The sequence below is a fragment of the Gorilla gorilla genome, chromosome 14 (assembly GCF_029281585.2).
Source record: "Gorilla gorilla gorilla isolate KB3781 chromosome 14, NHGRI_mGorGor1-v2.1_pri, whole genome shotgun sequence".
Taxonomy (NCBI): Eukaryota; Metazoa; Chordata; class Mammalia; order Primates; family Hominidae; genus Gorilla; species Gorilla gorilla.
Genome location: NC_073238.2, coordinates 50,095,860 through 50,115,020, shown reverse-complemented (window position 1 = coordinate 50,115,020; position 19,161 = coordinate 50,095,860). Strand labels below are relative to the sequence as shown.

Genomic DNA, 19,161 nt, shown 5'->3' with positions numbered 1-19,161 from the left:
TGTAGCTGCATTCAATTAGTGTTGTACAATTACACAGTTTTATTGCTTAGTTAAAACAGTGAAAGCACTACATACTGGGTAATTTGCACTAATCCCTGTCCCTTTAATAGCCCCTCAGTGTTTAAAATGTGGGGGAACATCTATAGTACTTAAAGGACCAGGGATGAACATTAAATCATACCTCATGTTGTGAATATTCCTTGACTGACAATTAATGTACTCCCACTTCACGTGTGGGTCACATTTTATAGAGGCTTTAAAATACAGTTATGGCAAAAAGTTCTTACACCAGAGCTCCACTAGCTGGACCAGCCTGTCCAAGCCTGCGCTTGCAGTCTGCTCATGCCCTTTCTGAAAGATGGTCAGAATAAGGAGGAACGCCAAGTAACAAGTCAATCCAGAGAGCAGTCTAAGCCAAGGATTTGGCATTTTCAATGTGAACTTGTTAGAAGCCTTTCTGATTTCTAACTTTTAATTAAAAATTTAGTTCAAAGTGGATTTATGGCTGCCATTTGGAATAATACTTTCTGGAGATGGTTTTGTGAGGCTGTGTGTGTGCGCGTGTGTGCGCGCGTGCAGGCTTTAAATGGGTGTATTTGGCAATCTGTGATTTTTTAACAAAGGTTTAATTACATTTTCAAATGGCCTCAGTCATGCCCCTGTGTAACTGGCTCAGTAAGAGGTAAGGGAGCACGTAGCTCAGGCCGCAGCAGGTGCTAATGAAGAGTCCCCGTTGAGAGAGGGCTTCTTAAACCACTGAGGGAAGGGCTCTCCCACTGGAGAAGAAACACTGAAGTATATTCTTCTCCATCCTCCTCCCAAAGCGTTGACAGAGAAAAAAACAGAGTGACCTTGTTTCCTGCCCTGCCTGACAGTGAGTTAAACAGAATTCCCAACTAGAGGACTGGACATTTATTCACCTGCAAAAACATTTTTTTTGCAGCATTTCAAATGTACTTGTGTCTAGATATGGTTTCAATTACATGGAATTGGCCTTTGTCTTTAAGCTCTTATTTTCTCTCCTAAGCATCCCTTGAACCTCTTTATGTTCACAAAAATCCTACTATGTGGTTTTTAAAGCAAAAAAAAAAAAAAAAAAAAAAGCGGGGCGGGGCACTGTGCAAGTGATTAAAAGACCATTGTACAGGGAATAAAAAGAACATCACAATTATGGTTCTATGTATTTCACTGGTTTTCATTTTTGTAGACCTATTATTACTTTTAATAATCATTTTGTATTAGTACTCATTTTCTTTATTTTAAGGAAGATTTTTAGTGATTTTTTCTTAGTTATTGAAACTTTGAACTATATTGTTCATTCATATTAAATAGAATTGGTCTATGGCTACATGTTAGATGGAATTTCTATTAAAATGTAGACGTTCGAAAAGAAAACTTTTCCTACATGTAGGAGAATTACAAGGTCATATTTAGAACTAAAATGGGACTTATGACTGAATCCACCAACATCTGCTTTTGTCAAACTTTTGAGTACAGTTAGGTGATGTAGATACTGTGTTTAAGAAAAAAGCTACAAAATTCCTGCATCAAGGGGATTGAATAAATTACAATCTGCATCACCTCACAAAGCACACAGAATGAATGTTTGGACCTAGCAGAACATCAAAGCAGGAGATTATTTTGCATTTTAGAAAGGTTATTGTTAACAAAATGGAATTAAGGAAGTAAACAATTCTGCTCTGCCTCGGAAATCAACTAGACCATCTACTAGATGTTTCCATCTCAGATTTCTTTTCATGAAAAACATTTGCTTGTCATTTGGATGACCAGAATGGCTGACATGGTAAGACTACCACTTAGGATTTTCTTTTGCCTAAGAACAGTTAGGCTGGGGCCGATGTTGTGTTTTGCAGCTGTGATGCCTCAAAGTTTTTAACTTAACTCTAAGTGACCAAGGCTGGACAGCTGCTTCATTAAGTTAGGAAGAAAATGTCCGTCCCAGATGACAGCTGGGCAAAGCCACATCTGTGAGGGACATATGGCTGTTTTTGCCCTAACAACCCAATCACAGGTGACCTCACAAATCTTCAGATACCTGCCAGAGGGCAGCCCAAACTTGATCCTGATCAACAGCTCCTGGGAATAAGACTCCATGCTATGAGTGTGGAGAAAATGTAAAAGAATATTTTCTGCTCAGAAAAGATGCAGTCTCTCAGATAGGTGGATCTGACTGCCTGCTTCTGCCAAAACTGTTGGATCCAAGTGATCATTGCTGATATTGCAGCTTAGCTGGCCAAACATCTGCATTTTATGTTGCAGTGAAATGCAAAGTTAATCTACTTTTTCCAAAGGAAGGCAGACGTGGCATGTGAACAGTAGCGGTGCCCCTGATGTGTGGAGATGTGCCTTGCTGTGCAAAAGATTCAAACTACTGCAGCAAGTAACAGATGATCACAGAGTGAGAACAGGAGAATATGCAAGCCTCGGCTTGCTGGATCAAGTATTTTGATGTACATGGAAAACTTAGCTGCTTCCTTGAGGCATTTCGTGAAGATTGCCCTTGCTGGAATTACTAGCCTTTTACTGTGGTTTTCTTTTCTTAATCTCATTCATTCCAACAGAGGGGACTCAATTAGGATTCTGAACGCCCTTTCATCTTTTCTTTGAAATAAAATAAGTTATTTGGGATACTTTTTAGAGCAGCTCCATTTGTTTTGATCGTGGCTGGAATTAAAGGAATATAAATACTTGCCTACAGTCACGTGCATCCTTTTCTTGATTTGTTGGGTGAAAGAGAGAAGATTTTTACTGCCTTCATAAGGGAAACCTGGACAGGATGCTGACTCTGCACCTGATAAATCTTTCCAAATTGCCACAGGTGAAATGAAATGTTAATATCTCTTTCAATTATTAAGAAATGTAAATAGATCATGTTGAAAATACAAGGCACTGAAAATAAAGTATTTTACTATAAGTATAGTTTTTTTGTATTTAGTTACTAAAGAATTGCATTTTTAAAGTTTCTTTCTTTTTTTTTTTCCAGACAGATTTTCGCTCTTGTTGCCCAGGCTGGAGTGCAATGGCTTGATCTCAGCTCACTGCAACCTCCACCTCCCGGGTTCAAGTGATTCTCTTGCCTCAGCCTCCCGAGTAGCTGAGATTACAGGTGCCCGCCACCACGCCCAGCTAATTTTTGTATTTTTAGTAGAGACAGCGTTTCACCATATTGGCCAGGCTGGTCTTGAACCCCTGACCTCAGGTGATCCACCTGCCTTGGCCTCCCAAAGTGCTGGGATTACAGGCGTGAGCCACAGCTCCCGGCAAGTTTTCTTAATATATTGAAACAAAGAGATTGTTTTCATAAATCGGAGACACTGCACTAGGGACTTTCTATACTTCATTTTATTATGCAAATCAGTTTTAATTATAGACAACATCAAAGACAGATAAACAAAAGGATTAAGAAAACCTGTAATCCTACCACCAAGAGACAGATACATCGGCACTGTGTTCTTTCAGACTTTTTCTTTTTTTTTTTGTATGTACTTTTTTTTCTTTAATGGACATTTTATAAAAACCAATCTGAAAACTGCTCTGCTCATTTCCCAAACATAATTCAATAACTATAAACCCGTATCTCCATTTTAAGGTCATGTAACCTCTCGTTGTATGAATGTACTATAATTTAATCAATTTCCATTTGCTACGTGTTCACCATGATTCCAGTTTTGCAGTAATCTAAAGGAAGTAAGCTATTTTGTATGTATATCCATTCTTGCATAATTGCCTAATTTATTTTTTACCTTCTATACATTACATTTAAACACAGTGTTCCTCATTTCTTCAAGAAAGGGCTTTTGAGCTCTTGGTTTTCAGACAATTGTGCTTTTTACCTTTGTTTTAGGTGTATGAGCACCAAGATGGCAGCAAATCACTGAAGCTGGGTGACTTTGGACTGGCCACCATTGTAGACGGCCCCCTGTACACAGTCTGTGGCACCCCAACATACGTAGCTCCAGAAATCATTGCGGAGACTGGGTAAATGCTTCTCTTATGTTTAGGTGCTATGCTTGCAAAAGAACTAGCCCGCTTCGAGAATAGGAAAAATAGTACTGCTGTGCCCTATCCAGACATAATTAGCTATCAGGTTTCTTCCACTCTTTTTAAAATTTTATTTTATTCTTTAACATTTACAGTGGGAGCCATTTTCTCTGTTTTCCCAATCTGTTTTGTCAATTACTGCAATTTTAAGGCTTCCATTTGGTCTTTGTTAAAGGTAGAACAGAAGTTATTAACCCCAGAGTAAAAAATGTTCAGACTAACAGAAACACACAGCGATGGTAATTAACTCTCATTTGGAGATAAAAGAAACAGACACTGCCGTGTGCGGTGATTACAGTCTTCTGCGGTTATTTCTCTCTGCTGCCCTTATCCTCCAGTCCAGGTCCCATTTGGGACCTCTTGGGGATCCATTGATTTTCTGTGGAGTACAAACACCCTTAGGCATCAGGGACCATTGGGAATTTCCTGGTTTCTGTGTGCAGAATCAGATGAATGTGGGGAGAAGGGCGGCGTAGCCTATTCCTTACTAAGGCCCCACAATATGCCAGGCCTGAAACTCCTTTACTTCTTACTCTTCCAGTTGATGGTTCGATTCCCATTTTGCACTTCAATAAATTGAAACTCTAATGGGTTAGATACCATGCAAGCTCATGATTAGTTTTAGTGGTTGAGTCAGGATTTTAACTCAGGTCAGCCTGAGTCAAAGACTCCTTTGGTAAGAAGCCCTATTTCTTACCAAGGGCCATAGGCAGGCTCTGAGGTGCCATCCTTAAGCAAAAGGAATAGCAGGGTGGGGCACTGAGGGGAGGCAGCCCTATTTTTTCTTCTCATTAGCAGTTTCAGTCCACAGCTGGGAATCTAGGTGGCACTCTCCCCTGTGACCAGTTGGAGATAGTTTTTTGAGGTTTTGTTTTGTTTTGTTTTTTGCTTGTACCATAGACCACGAGGGCAGAAAAACCAAATAGATGAGAAGGGAATCCCAATAGGGAAATTCCTGAGGCGAGATATGAGGGAATGAGGACTTTGCTACTTGGCAAATTTGAATGAGGTGGGAGCCCACATCCATAGCCTTGTCTGACCTCCCTCAGATGGGGCGGCCTGGGGCACAGCCACACTTTCTACTGGGACATGCTCTGCTTGCTGCTGGGAGGAAGTGGTGGGTCTTGAAGACCATATTGGGGACCAGCTCTGACACTAACTGTGTGATCTTAAGCAAAATTACTCACCCGTCTGAACCTGTTTTCTCTTCTGTACAATAAGCAATACTTGTCTTGTCCAACCTACAGAGTTGCAAGGAAAACAAAGTATGATCATGTATATCAGTGCTCTATAAATTGGAAAACATTCTAGAAATAATTATTATTCCTAAAGTGAGGGAGTTTATCCCAAGGGTCCATCCTTATCTCAGAATTGTTATTACTATAATAAACCTTTTTGCTGAAAACCTTCATTTACTGATATTTACAAATAAGTCCAGCAATGCATTCCTCTGATTTTTATTCCTGCACCTTGGTCTTTTTTTAAATTATTATTTTTTAAACTTTTTCTTTGAACTCTGTTTAGGTGGTGGGTTTTAGTTTAGTGTTTGCTGTTGGGATTGTTATTTTGTTTGGTTTTATTTTTGGCTTGGAGTTGGAAAGTCATTGATTTTACCAAGCTGCATAATTTGTCCGAGCCTGACTCTCCTAACTCTAACATCCCTTATTTTTCCAGATACGGCCTCAAGGTGGACATCTGGGCAGCAGGTGTAATCACTTATATCCTGCTGTGTGGTTTCCCTCCATTCCGTGGGTATGGGCAACAATCTTTTATTCAGCGCCGACAAAGCATTTCTCTACTCTCTGAGTGATCCATTAGCCCTTCTTGCACAAAGGAGCCTGCAGCAGGAAAAGAGCACAAGAACTTTACTTGCAATCCCTGTTATTTTTTCCCTGTTATGTCATGCATGCTAATTTATATGCCTTCCATATTTCTTCCCCATATCATTAAAAACTCATTCTTTCTTTTTTTTTTTTCTTTTTGGTTTTGAGACAGAGTCTCTCTTTTGCTCAGTCTGGAGTGCAGTGGCACAGTCTCAGCTCACTGCAACCTCTGCCTCCCAAGTTCAAGCAGTTCTTCTGCCTCAACTTCCTGAATAGCTGGGATCACAGGCGTGCGCCGCCACACCAGTTACTTTTTGTATTTTTAGTAGAGATGGGGGTTTCACCATGTTGGCCAAGCTGGTATTGAACTCCTGACTTCAAGTGATCTACCTGCCTCAGTCTCCCGAAATGCTGGGAATACAGGTGTGAGCCGCCGCACCCGGCCCAAAAACTCTTTCTTAGTTTACCAAAACAGATCCACATTGACATTTTTCAATCGGTTAAAAATACACATTTTTACACATTTATGGGGGGAAAGGAAGGGCTCCAGTGCCTAAGACTGAAAAGATGTACACTGAGTAGATATCTTAGTGCTGTTTTTCCTTGTTGTCGTTCACCTAAACAGAAGTGGTGATGACCAGGAGGTGCTTTTTGATCAGATTTTGATGGGGCAGGTGGACTTTCCTTCTCCATACTGGGATAATGTTTCCGATTCTGCAAAGGTAGGTGTCCAGTGCCTTCCTCTTCCCTATATTCTATGTGTCTTAATGGAATTATTTATTCCAAATCATTGCGGGCAAAGAAACTAATGACATGATAAGTATGATTTCTGTACACATTTTAGTTGTAATTGCTAGGTTTTCCAAGATTTCACAGTCATCAAGTCATCTGTTCCCAGACATCCCAACAAGTACTTATCAAGCGTCTCCATCTGCTGCCTTCATCTCTCTCAGGTGCCATTCCAGTGACATTGCTATAGCCTCTTGCTGTGTCCCACCCTCGCCAGGCTTGAGCCCAGCTCAGATTTCTATATGGCCTGTGGTTTCACCTCTCTCAGCTCTTGACTTAATGACTTAATTTCTCAGTGAAGCCTTCCCAGACCAACCTGGTTCCAATTGCATCTCTTAAACCTTACCTGGCTTGCTGTATCCTACTTGTCTGTTTTATTTTTCTCCAGAACACTTAACACCTGTGTGTCCATCTGGTGTGCTATCTACCTACCTATCTCTCTACCCAAAAAAAGATAGATATAAATAAGTAGGCATGTCTTCTTTATATAGTTCATTTCCAGACTCTCTCCACTAGAATGCAAATTCTGTGAAGGCAGGGATTTTTATCTATTTTGTCCATTGCTGTGCCATCACTGCCTAAAGTATGACCAGTATACTGGTGCTCAATGTATATTGAATAAATGAACAATTATATGAATGAATCCATCAATTAATCAGAGGGAAGAAAACTCAACCTCAACGTAGGTTGAAATCATCAAGAAAGACTTTATGGGGAAGCTATGATTTAAGTTGAACCTTAAATAATAGCCAGGATTTAGAGGCAGAGGAGGAGAAAAACACAAGATTCATTGTTTTTATCCCATGAAACTAAAAGATCAGTCCTTAGCATGGATGAAGGTGATGGTTGCACAACAATGTGAATGTACTGAATGTCAGTGAACTGTGCACTTGAAAATGGTTGAAGTGGTAAATTTTATGTATATTTTACCACATTAAATAATATTTATAATAAATCAACTTCTAAGAAGGCTATAAAAATCTTACATTGAGATGTTTGTAGACCTTGAGGAGAAAAAGGAAAACCTTTTCATTGCTCTTTTTGAAATTTATGTCTCCGAGTGCTGACTTAAATGTTTGAAAATTTGAGAAAAATGTTCTCAATAATTATCTTGAGAAATAATTATGTTTTGATTGCTCAATGTTTATGCCTTTGCTTTTGCCATGTCCTGAATGTGAGTTCCCTTTAAAAGCCAACCCCTTAGACGTGACCACTTTGTGTAGAAAATGTTGCATATTGAGTGCAAGTCTCTCATTTTCTTCAACTGTCCAGGAAGCTGCCAGAAAGGGAGTGTCAGAGAAAGGCGCAGGCTAAAGGAGATGGGACGATACAGCTGCAGGGCTGGGGGCTCTTCAGGAACCTGTCCAGCTCCCCATGCCATCACTGCATGATCTGAGGGCTCACAGTTACTGACAAATAGGACCATCTCCTATACCTCCATAGCACCTGCAAAGGGCATCACACACAGCAGATACTTTCACGAGTTCTGATCCAAGTTAGAAACTGAATGAAGAAGGCCGAGTGAACTCTCTCCCTCAATGAAATTAAATCACCCCCTTCCCGAGTGGTACTATAAAGCCTGTGTATGTAAGGAGCTGGATAATGCATATCTAACCATTTTGTGACATGGGAACTTCTAATCCAGAGTGGACAATTGTATAGCGTACTCATCGTTAAGACCCAGGTAGAGCATTCCTGGTCCAAGTCCATTTGAGCTCATGAGGAAGTTCCATTAATTTCAGGATGATGAAATTGTTTACCTCTCAATAGTTCTATTTTTCTTTGTATTGATTTGTCTGGAAATTTTTCAAGCAATTGTAACATATTTCTTTAGAATTCTTTAGCTACTAAAGGATCAATTCTAACTTGCCACCCAGCTGTTGACAATTCTATGTCTTTCCTCATACCTTTCTTTGAAACCTAAGTATGCCGTCTTGAAATTAGGGGGAAATTTTCATTTTTCCTTTCAGCTGCTAAAGTGAAATTTTAAGTAGTGTTTTTTTAAATGTGACTTCTGTGTTAAACTAATTAATAAATCTGTCTTTAACATGCAAAATGCTAGACAAAGAAAGGAATATTAATTCCTTAACTTGTATAATTTCTATTACAAACATTTTTATGAAAATGATTCTGATATTAATTTAATTTTTATTCAACCATAAGCTATGTATTTACAATTCCAAGTGCTTACCATTTTTAACTTTTGAAGGTGATAAATAGCCACAGGTAAGTGGAGTTGATGTATTTAAGATTTAGAGCTTTTACAAATGCTTTTCGAAACCAAAAGAGAACTCTTGCATTTGCACACATACAGCTTTTCACCTTAAATTCAGATAAATGGACTCTAACCTTCCCCTTCACAGGAGCTCATTACCATGATGCTGTTGGTCGATGTAGATCAGCGATTTTCTGCGGTTCAAGTACTTGAGCATCCCTGGGTTAATGTAAGTGACTCGCACCATTTCCTTTGTTCTCTCCTAACATTCCTTTTAAAAATCAGTTGCAGATTTTCTAATGTTATTGCCTCCTTTTGAAAGTGTTGTGGGCCAGGCACAGTGTCTCACGCCTGTAATCTCAGCCCTTTGGGAGGCCGAGGTGGGTGGATTGCCTGAGCTCAGGAGTTCGAGGACAGCCTGGGCAACATGGCAAAACCCCATCTCTACCAAAAAATACAAAAAATTAGCTGGGCATAGTGGCACAAGCCTGTGGTCCCAGCTACTCAGGAGGCTGAGGTGGTAGGATTGCTTGACCCTGGGAACCAGAGGTGGTAGTAAGCCAAGATCGTGCCACTGCACTCCAACCTGAATGACAGAGTGAGACATCATCTAAAAAAAAAAAAGAAAGAAGTGTTGTGTTCCATTTTGTTCCTCCCCCTCATATGTGCCAGGACAGTTACAGGATCTTATACTTGTTCCACGAGGGCATCTGATGTATCCATTACATTTTATTCTGATGAGACTGCCTTCTAACTGGTGAGGTGCCAGTGGTCTCAATCTTCTACCCCGCAACCTGCTTTCTGCGGTCCAGATTACAGCTGAATAATCATCAAGAAGGCATAACAGACTTTCTGAGTCAGTCCTGCTTTTTGCATGATTCCTACCCAAAGTGCGAGTGACCTAAGGGTTTCGGCATAAACCTTGGGCTACTCCATTTCAGCACTTCTCAAACTTGAATGTGCTCACAAATCACCTGGAGAGCCTGTTAAAACGCAGATTCTAACACAGTAGATTGGAGGCTCTGCATTTCTAAAATCTCCCTGATGCTGCCTCTGTGGCTGTTCTTTGAGTACACGGGTCTAATGATATTTCATTAACTATGAAAGAATTCTCCAGAGCAGTCATTATTTTTTAATCTGTATTTCTCTACAACCGATGGGTAAAATTTGTTTTGATTAATAATACTCATAGTTGGCTGGGCGCAGTGGCTCACGCCTGTAATCCCAGCACTTTGGGAGGCTGAGGCAGGCAGATCGCTTGAAGCCAGGAGTTTGAGACCAGCCTGGTCAACATGGTGAAACGCCATCTCTACTAAAAATACAAAAATTAGCTGGGTGTGGTGGTGCGCACCTGTAATCCCAGCTACTCAGGAGGCTGAGGCACGAGAATAACTTGAACCCGGGAGGCAGAGGCTGCAGTGAGCTGAGATTGTGCCACTGTACTCCAATCTGGACAAGAGATTGAGACTCCATCTCAAAAAATAATAATAATAGGCTGGGCACAGTGACTCACGCCTGTAATCCCAGTACTTTGGGAGCCCAAGGTGGGCAGATTACTTGAGGTTAGGGGTTTGAGGCCAGCCTGGCCAACATGGCTAAACCCCGTCTCTATTAAAAAAAAAAAAAAATAGCTAGGCATGGTGGTATGCGCCTGTAATCCCAGCTACTCGGGAGGCTGAGGCAGTAGAATCGCTTGAACCCAGGAGGCGGAGGCTGCAATGAGTGGAGATTGCACCACTGCACTCCAGCCTGGGTGACAGAGCAAGACTCTGTCTCAAATAATAGTAATAATAATAATGCTTATAGTTAATACTGATAGAATGCTTAACTTCTAGAGTCTGCCAGAAGTATTTTAAGCATCTTATATACCTTAACTGTGTTGTGTTTGTACTTATTGTGTTCTTCCCAACAACATTGTAACTTTGTAATCTAGTTTCTATGGTAATCCCCACTAACAGATGGGGAAGCTCCATCACTAAGTCTAATGGTTCCTACTGCCAGAATAGAAGACAGATATAGGCTTGAATATTTATATGGATGCGGTCATAGAGGGGGACAATCATAAAATTGTCAGCTCATTGATAGAACTTTTACCAGCCTCCCTACTGCGCTGAATCATCGGGCTGTACATTGAAGGCCACAAAATGTTCCATTTCTCTGAATTGCCACCTTGGTGAGTAGTCGAGTGATTTGTTTTGTTTTGTTTTCCAAAACAACAAAAGCTTGAGGTCAAGGCATGATTGAAAGCACAGTCAATGTGTCAGGTGACTACATATGGGGGGACAAGAACTTGGGATCTCATTCATGTTGTGCCACTAGATGGCCATAGGTCTAGATTCCAGCATTCTACATGTCTGAATGTGATTCTTCACACTCCACTGGGAGGTTATATACAAATAACAGGAGAATAGACATGAAAATGAGCATGTAGAGCTATGCACTGAGGTTTGTTTTAAGGCTTCTCATATAGCAGAGTTTTCTAACTGGTGTACAGATATGCAAAAATAGTAATCTCCATGGCCCTAGGGACAGGGGGCTGTACAGCCAGTATCCAGGAGTGGTCACTTCCAGCCTCAACAACATCTGCATTCACCCCAGGGTGCTAAGCAAATGTTATCCTTTTCTATGAAGCTGAAAAGATTAGGAAGCATCTTACTTGAGCCTCATAACAAGCCTACAAGATAAGCAGGATGGGTATTATTGTACCCATTTTACAGATGAGGAGACTAAGGCTATGCAGGGTGATTTTCTCAAAGTAGCCAAGCTTGCAGTTGAGCCAGAATTTGCAGCCAGATATCCTCACTTTCGGCCCAGGTGTTTTAAAGTCCCACGCACCACATTACATCTACCCCACCCTTTGTTACACATGAAAACATGGTAATGTTGTAAACAGGTAGGTACAATATGGACATTTTCATCACTGTAATGATTGCTAATACAAGTCAGCAACCTTTCCAAACTCACTTACCCAGGTCATGGTACCTTTTTCTTAGCTGTGCAGGGAGGAAGAGGCGCAAGCCAGCTGCAGGCTCTCTGGGTGGCAGTGGTTGGTTCTGACTGATCCACGTGTTAATACTGTATGACAAAATGCTCTGATTCCTAGTGCCAAAGGTTCAATTCAGTGTATATAACTGAACACACTCATCCATTTGTTCTACTTGTTTTTAATGATGCTTAAAGAGCCCATCCTTTGCAAGTCATCCTTGTTGTTACTTAGGCATTTTATCTTTGCTCAAATTGTTGAAGAATGGTGGCTTGTTTCATGGTTTTTGTATTTGTGTCTAATGCATGTTTTAACATGATAGACGTAATGCATTGTGTAGCTAGTTTTCTGGAAAAGTTGATCTTTCAGGAATTGCTTTTCGGATCTTCAATAAATTTTTTCTTTAAATTTCAAAGAAAAAAAATAAAAGCTCACCATCCATAAATTGTCAAATTGCATATTAGCTCTGGAGAAACTGAGACAGGGTGACCACACAGAAGAAACTAGACAATCTGAATTTGACATGTGGCCTTAAAAGGCTCCTGAAGAGCCATAGAGGAAAGATATTCACAGGTGACAAATAATCATTTTACTTTTTTTTTTTTTTTGAGACAGGGTCTCACTCTGTCACCCAGGCTGGAATGCAGTGGCTCAATCATGGCTCACTGCAGCCTCGACCTCCTGGGCTCAGGCAGTCCTCCCACCTCAGCCTCCCAAGTAGCTGGGACCCCAGGTGTGCACCACCACAACTGAGTAATTTTTTTGAAAAATTATATGTAGAGATTTCTAAATACATTTTTATCAGAGAGACACTGTGTGCCAGCCCTGCCTTCTAGGAACAAAGTCTGATACAACCAGACAGCTCCAGGGTAGTGAGAACAGCTACCCGAGTCTGCTCTGTGGGGAGACTTCCCAGAGCCCAGAGAAGGAGGTGCCAGAGCTCAATCCTGGAGAAGACTGGAAAGAAGATATCTGACAGTCAGTTCCAGCAGAATGTGCATGTTTGCTAGAAGATAACTTTGTAAATGTGAGCAAATTTGTTTATATACATGAGGGGTCTGGAATGCTGTTGGGAACGACATGAATCTTCCCCTGATTCCAGACCAAATGGCCCTATATTAATAATATCCCAACTCAACTGTGGTAAAGAAACAAAATTAAGAAGGCTTCTGGCTGTTACCAGTGAAAAAATAGGTTGCTCATTATGGCAATATATACATGTCTCAGCAGTAACTTTCTGCCTCTTCTACCTGGTTTTGTGCACAGTTTTACACATGGTCCCGCTTTGCTGATAATTATGTTCCATTGCTCCCTCTGGACCTTAGACTTCTGCTGTCCATTTCAGTTTTTCCTCTCAGATTTCCTAAAGGCATTTTCTAAAAGCAGGGAGAGAATTTAAGTAATCATTTAGGAGATCGAAAACTAAAAAAAATACCCTTTCTGTAATTCAAACAGACTTACCATCCTAGAAAAAAAATGGTTTTAATAAAAGCTTTTTAAAGACTCGATTAAGTGAGTGCTTAACTTTTGAAATTATCTTTATGAAGTAACTAAATCAGAAAACGGATTTTTTCTTCATCTGAAAATAATCAATTGTTAAAAGTAAGCTTTCACAATCAGCATTTAGCATTTGTTGACGTCTCCAAGTACAACAAATGAATGGCCAAGCAAATGAAATAAATAAATTAGGGATTTCAAAGAATATCCATTTAGTAAGACATTTTGCATTTGGCAATCAAATTATATCTGATTACCACAAAGGAGAGAAGGGGGGAGAAAAGTACTAATAATTATGTGAACCCTAAGGACGTTGTCAAAAAGCTCTTTCTCTGCTCTCATTAGTTCTAATTTTCTCTATTGCTTATACCATGACTTTTTTATTTGGCATACTTGGAATTGAAAAGGCAGTCTTGGCCGGGTGCAGTGGTTCAAGCCTGTAACCCCAGCACTCTGGGAGGCCGTGGCAGGTGGATCATTTGAGGCCAGGAGTTCAAGACCAGCCTGGCCAACATAGTGAAGCCACACCTCTACTAAAAAAAAAAAAAAAAAATTAGCCCAGCGTGGTGGTGGGTGCCTGTAATCCCAGCTACTGGGGAGGCTGAGGAATGAGGATGGCTCGAACCTGGGGGCAGAGGTTGCTGTGAGCCAAGTTTGAGCCACTGCACTCCAGCCTGGGTGATGGAGGGAGACTCTGTCTCAAAAAACAAACAAACAAAAAGAAAGAAAGAAAAAGGAAAGGTAGACTTATATAAAATAGAGAGTAAAGCATAGGGCAGCAGAAAGGAAAACCTACTCCACAAAAGTCACTTGTTTTAACCTCATCCAGGAGCTTCCTCTAAGTTCGCCTTTATTTTTCACACGTCCTGGGTCCGAATCCCACCATGCTCTGCCGTATTCTTGCCCTTTGCTCTGTTGTTGAAAGAGTCATGAGCGAGGCCTCTCTATGGATGGTTCCAATGAGCCACATGAACAAAGCCATCGTCAGTAAGCAGCCACGTCTGGAAGAGGAATGTAGACCCACGGGAGGAGCATCAGCTCACTCACCTGTGTGACCTTGGGCAAGTCTTTTCTCTCCTTTAAACCTGTTTTCCTATCTGTGAAATGGAGAAAATAGGATTCTCCTCTCCACTTGCTATAAGGATGGGAAAAGGATCATATAGTTGAAGAGTCTGAGAGGGCAATCTTAAGTCCTAGCACCTTGTAGGTACTTAGCAAATATTTGGTGAATTTGAGTCTGAGCCAGATGACAACTGTTTCATCCATTGCTATGTGCTCATGAAATGCAAATTGTGATTAATGTTGGTGAATGAGAAGCTTGATTAAGGAAGAAAGACTGTCATCCCCCAACATGATCCTGTTTGTGTGTCACAGATCCAGATAGATAATATGTGTATCACCAGCTCTGTTACTTTCTCCAGCATCACAGCTACTTTGTTTAATGTAGTTACAAAATACCAACAAATTATGCCAACTATGTTTCCTTACCCTATTACCCATCTAGTGGAGAACAATATGATTTAGGCACATTTATTATAATATAAGAATAAAATAGGCAATAATATATCTTGACCTTTCCAGGAATTGGAAAGAGGGTTGAGTCACTTTCCCCACAAATGATGGTTTATTGATAGAAAATGTAGGTTCATGATAAGTTCATAAACAGAATTGACATTTCCAGGAAAAAATTCTTATATATAATTAGGATCAAATTATCATCATTGTGATATTTTAAATATATTGCTGTCATTCCATTTTTATTTTCAAAATGCTCATCTACCTTATCCCGAGTTATTCTTCTGATACTCTAGGATGCTATAATTTTATGAATCTATGTTTTACATCAAATTATTTTGCCACTTTAATAGATTAAAAAAAAACTGAGGGCCGGGTGCAGTGGTTCATGCCTGTAATCCCAGCACTTTGGGAGGCCGAGGCGGGCAGATAACCTGAGGTCGGGAGTTCAAGACCAGCCTGGCCAACATGGAGAAACCTTGTCTCTACTAGAAATACAAAATCATCCAGGCATGGTGGCACATGCCTGTAATCCCAGCTACTCGGGAGGCTGAGACAGGAGAATCGCTTGAACCCGGGAGGCGGAGGTTGCGGTGAGCCAAGATCGTGCCATTGCACTCTAGCCTGGGCAACAAGAGCGAAACTCTGTCTCAAGAAAACAAACAAAAAAAAAAACTGAGGCTCAAAGGAGTCTAGCCTGAAGCCCACTGGAGCCTCTAACACAGGTCTGATGCCTGGGTTTTGCCCCCAGACATTCTGATTTAATTGGTTTGCACTGGCTTCCTGGCATCAGGACTTTTAAAAGCTCACAGGTGATTATAACATGAAACGAAGTTCAAGAACTTTTGTACTAGCAGAACAGACTGGTTTAAATAAATCAAGTATAGTTATTTAGCCAATTCAAGACTTTCTATCACCTTCCTGGCCTTTACACTTTAGTTTACCTCCTGTATCCCACCTACGTACTCTTTTGAAAAGATTCTGCTAAGTCCAGATATCCAAAAAGAAAAAAAGAACAAGAGAAAGAAGAAAAAATAGAAGCCTGGATAATCTCCCAAGATATTCCATGTTGACTAATAAAAATCAGCCCTACCTACTAATAAAAATCATCTGTACACACAAAAGTGTAAACATTCATCTTATTGTGCTGGTAGAATTTGTTAGCAATTAAGTGAAGCCCAATGACACTGCAATAATATATAAAACCACTTATTTATATTCACAAATTTTAAACGATGACATGGAATTGCAGTTTCCATATGGGCATTTTATCCCGTCCTTGCTCTAAGATAAATCTTAACTTGCCTTACATTTTCTCCCAAAGTGCAGTGTGAATTGTAGACAGAGAATCATAGGGCCATGCTGAAGAGAGTCAAGGGGACTGGGGGTGCTGTGCAGGTGGGGATGGTTAACAGGAGTCAAGCACACTGGGAGGTGCAGCGGAACTGCTATTGAAGAGTCCTTTAATAACCTTGGAATGGTTTAAAACTACGTGGGAATATTCTAGCAGTAAACTGCTCAAGACTGCCATGCTTCTCCTGAGTTTACAGATATTAATAATAGAGTCTGGCAATGAATAGACTGCAAACCAGATCCATGATTCAAAACCAAAAATCCGCAAGGGGATGAGAATTTTCTAAAGCATGACGCCTGAAATGGTTTCCCAGAGGAAAGCGAGGAATTCTACATTACAGAGTGACTTCACATCCGTTCCCCCACAAGCCTCCCCACAGCTCTTCCCCAGTAACCCCTAGAGAAATGGAGACCAGGAGGCCAGGTCTCCTATGGACAGTGGTGAGAGTTCATTTTCCATTTTGCAAACTAATTTTGTTTGTGTCAGTTGCAATGCTCTGCCAAGTGGTGGATGGGAATTTCTAAATCAAAAACTACTAACCTCAAACCACAACCAGCCTGTGTTGAACTTCAGAAACTACCACCAAACCAGAACGTATGGTAATAATACTGTAACTATTTGTAAAATACTGCCAGATTTGTCATGTTTAGAAAATTCGTAGCACATTTTTGGCACATAATCTATTCTGAATAATGGTGATAAAGATGTATATATATAAATGTATGTTTTTAACGTGCCTATTTATTTTATTGATGCATGACAGTAAGTTAGCTAAATCTCTATCATCCATCTGTACGGCGCAGGTACAGATTAGATCCCTGCAAAGCCAATTGTTTAAGTCTTTTTATCCAATTATGCTGAAAACCTTCAAAATTTATATAAAAACACTGCAGACTTTTTCATTGTCATGGTGTGTGTGTGTGTGTGTGTGTGTGTGTACATGTATGTGTTTTACCTACTCCAGCTGAGACACCTTATTTCATTGGAAAAAAATCCTAGAACGTTTTAAGATTTATGAAGTCAAAAGCCTCTCTGACAACTTGTTTCGCTACTTGCATTGCTTCAATATGAACTAATAACCCAAGGGAAGCTCAAACCTTCACTGGAATTTAAAGCTGGAGGCCTTCACCTCCAGGCCCCAGTATCTGAAAGAGTTGCTAGGAACCTTGACAGGAGATTAGGACCAGGACAGGGCTGGGAAATGATAAGGAAATCCATTGAGGTGGCTGGAGAGCAAACTCCTAGCTCAAGAACTGGCCGTGGAGGGAAAGCCAGGTGAAGGCAAGTTTCTGAAAAGATGCCAATGGTGGGGAGTGAAAAGAAGGTGGGGTTATTCAGCAAGAGCTGAATCTTTCTCAGTAAGTTAAGTAGGGGCTGCTCTTACGAAAACCCAGCTATCTTTCCCCATATTTACACCTAGGCTGGTAAACACAGCCTGTGCCGATCATACGGCAACCCTGTTGGCTCCGTGCAACTTTATGCTGCCCAGTGTCAGCCAGGCCTTGCTGCACTGCTTGCTGCACATAGGATCCTAGAGTCCCGGCCCTAATAGGTCACGTTGACACATCCCAGATTAGTGGACACCCAGTCTCCACTTGACAGAGAATTTCTAACTGTGTTCCACTGGGTCCCTGAAATGCTCAGTGTCTCTTTTATTGACCACCAGATGATTCCCAGGCTGCATTAAGTCGTGTCCAAATATTCTCTGGTTTGTTCGGCCCCTAATTCAATTCTTCTTCCCCCTCACCACTGTGCCACTTTCGTCATGGAGAAGATGATTCACTGAGTATTTCCATTTATCAGTTAAGCAGCCCTTTTGTAGCTGATGCCATGCCAGTGAGCATCCTCAATTGATGCAACCTGGTGTGGGAAAAAGAACAGAGTTTCAGGCCTGGTTCAATGCTGACTCAACCACTTTCTAGCTGTGTGACGTTGAGCAAATGATTTCACCTTGCTGAGCCTCATTTTGCCCATGTTCAAAATGGGACTAATAAATGGACTGAAGTTTGAGGAGGAAAGAGATCATACGTGTAAACAGCAGTTAACACTTGTGTCACCTTCCTCGCCCTGCCGTGCTCTTCTAACTTCCCTCCCCCGCACCTCTGCTCGTTCCCTCTTTGTTTCATCTTTGCCTCAGAGAAAGAGGTAAACCTATACCTCCCCAAGGCAAACCACTTCACTTCTACCCTCCGTCCCTACCCTGCCCTTTCTCGTATCTTTCAACTCTCCCTTTTCACTAGCTTCTTATCCTAAGACCACAAATATGCTCAAGTTTCTTTCATCCTAAAAAGAAAAACCTTTCCTCAACCTTCTCCACAATCATGTTTTTCAAACTATGTCATCATTGAAAGCTCATTTGATCATTTTGCCCGAGGTAGCCTGGAACTCTACAAAGAGATGGTAAGAAGTACATGTGTAATCTTGGGGGTGAGGCCAGTAGAGCACCCAAGGTGGCCCCTTTCATTCTGGCAGAACCTGACACTCTGCCAAGACATGATACTAATATTCAGAAGACTTTCAGTATCATTTTATCCCTTGTCAAATGTTGAAAAACTCTCAAAAATTCTAACTTAGTTCCCAAACGCTATTGTCCAACTTAAATTCCAGGGGCCTTCTGTTTCATTCACCAGTTGTTGTCGGTTTTTTGTTGCTGGTTTTTTGTTTTTGTTTTGTTTTTTTTTTTTTGAGGCGGAGTTTTGCTTTTGTTGCCCAGGCTGGAGTGCAATGGCGCAATCTCAGGTCACTGCAAATTCCGCCTCCGGGCTCAAGCTATTCTCCCATCTCAGCCTCCTGAGTAGCTGGAGCTGGGACTACAGGCATGCGCCACCATGCCCGGCTAATTTTGTATTTTTAGTAGAGTCAGGGTTTCTCCATGTTGGTCAGGCTGGTCTCGAACTCCCGACCTCAGGTGATCCACCTGCCT

General features: G+C 41.0%; 1 protein-coding gene across 5 annotated transcripts in view; it reads left to right on the top strand.

The window, feature by feature from the left end:
• The window catches only part of DCLK1 (doublecortin like kinase 1), a 354,676-nt gene that overhangs the window by 308,754 nt on the left and 26,761 nt on the right, over positions 1-19,161 (top strand). For all 5 annotated transcript variants that reach the window (XM_019039829.4, XM_055360707.2, XM_004054370.4 and 2 more), the window contains 4 exons: positions 3,866-3,999; positions 5,737-5,814; positions 6,511-6,607; positions 9,038-9,118. In XM_019039829.4, coding sequence (XP_018895374.1) covers positions 3,866-3,999; positions 5,737-5,814; positions 6,511-6,607; positions 9,038-9,118 — 390 coding nt within the window. The remainder of the gene's footprint in view (positions 1-3,865; positions 4,000-5,736; positions 5,815-6,510; positions 6,608-9,037; positions 9,119-19,161) is intronic.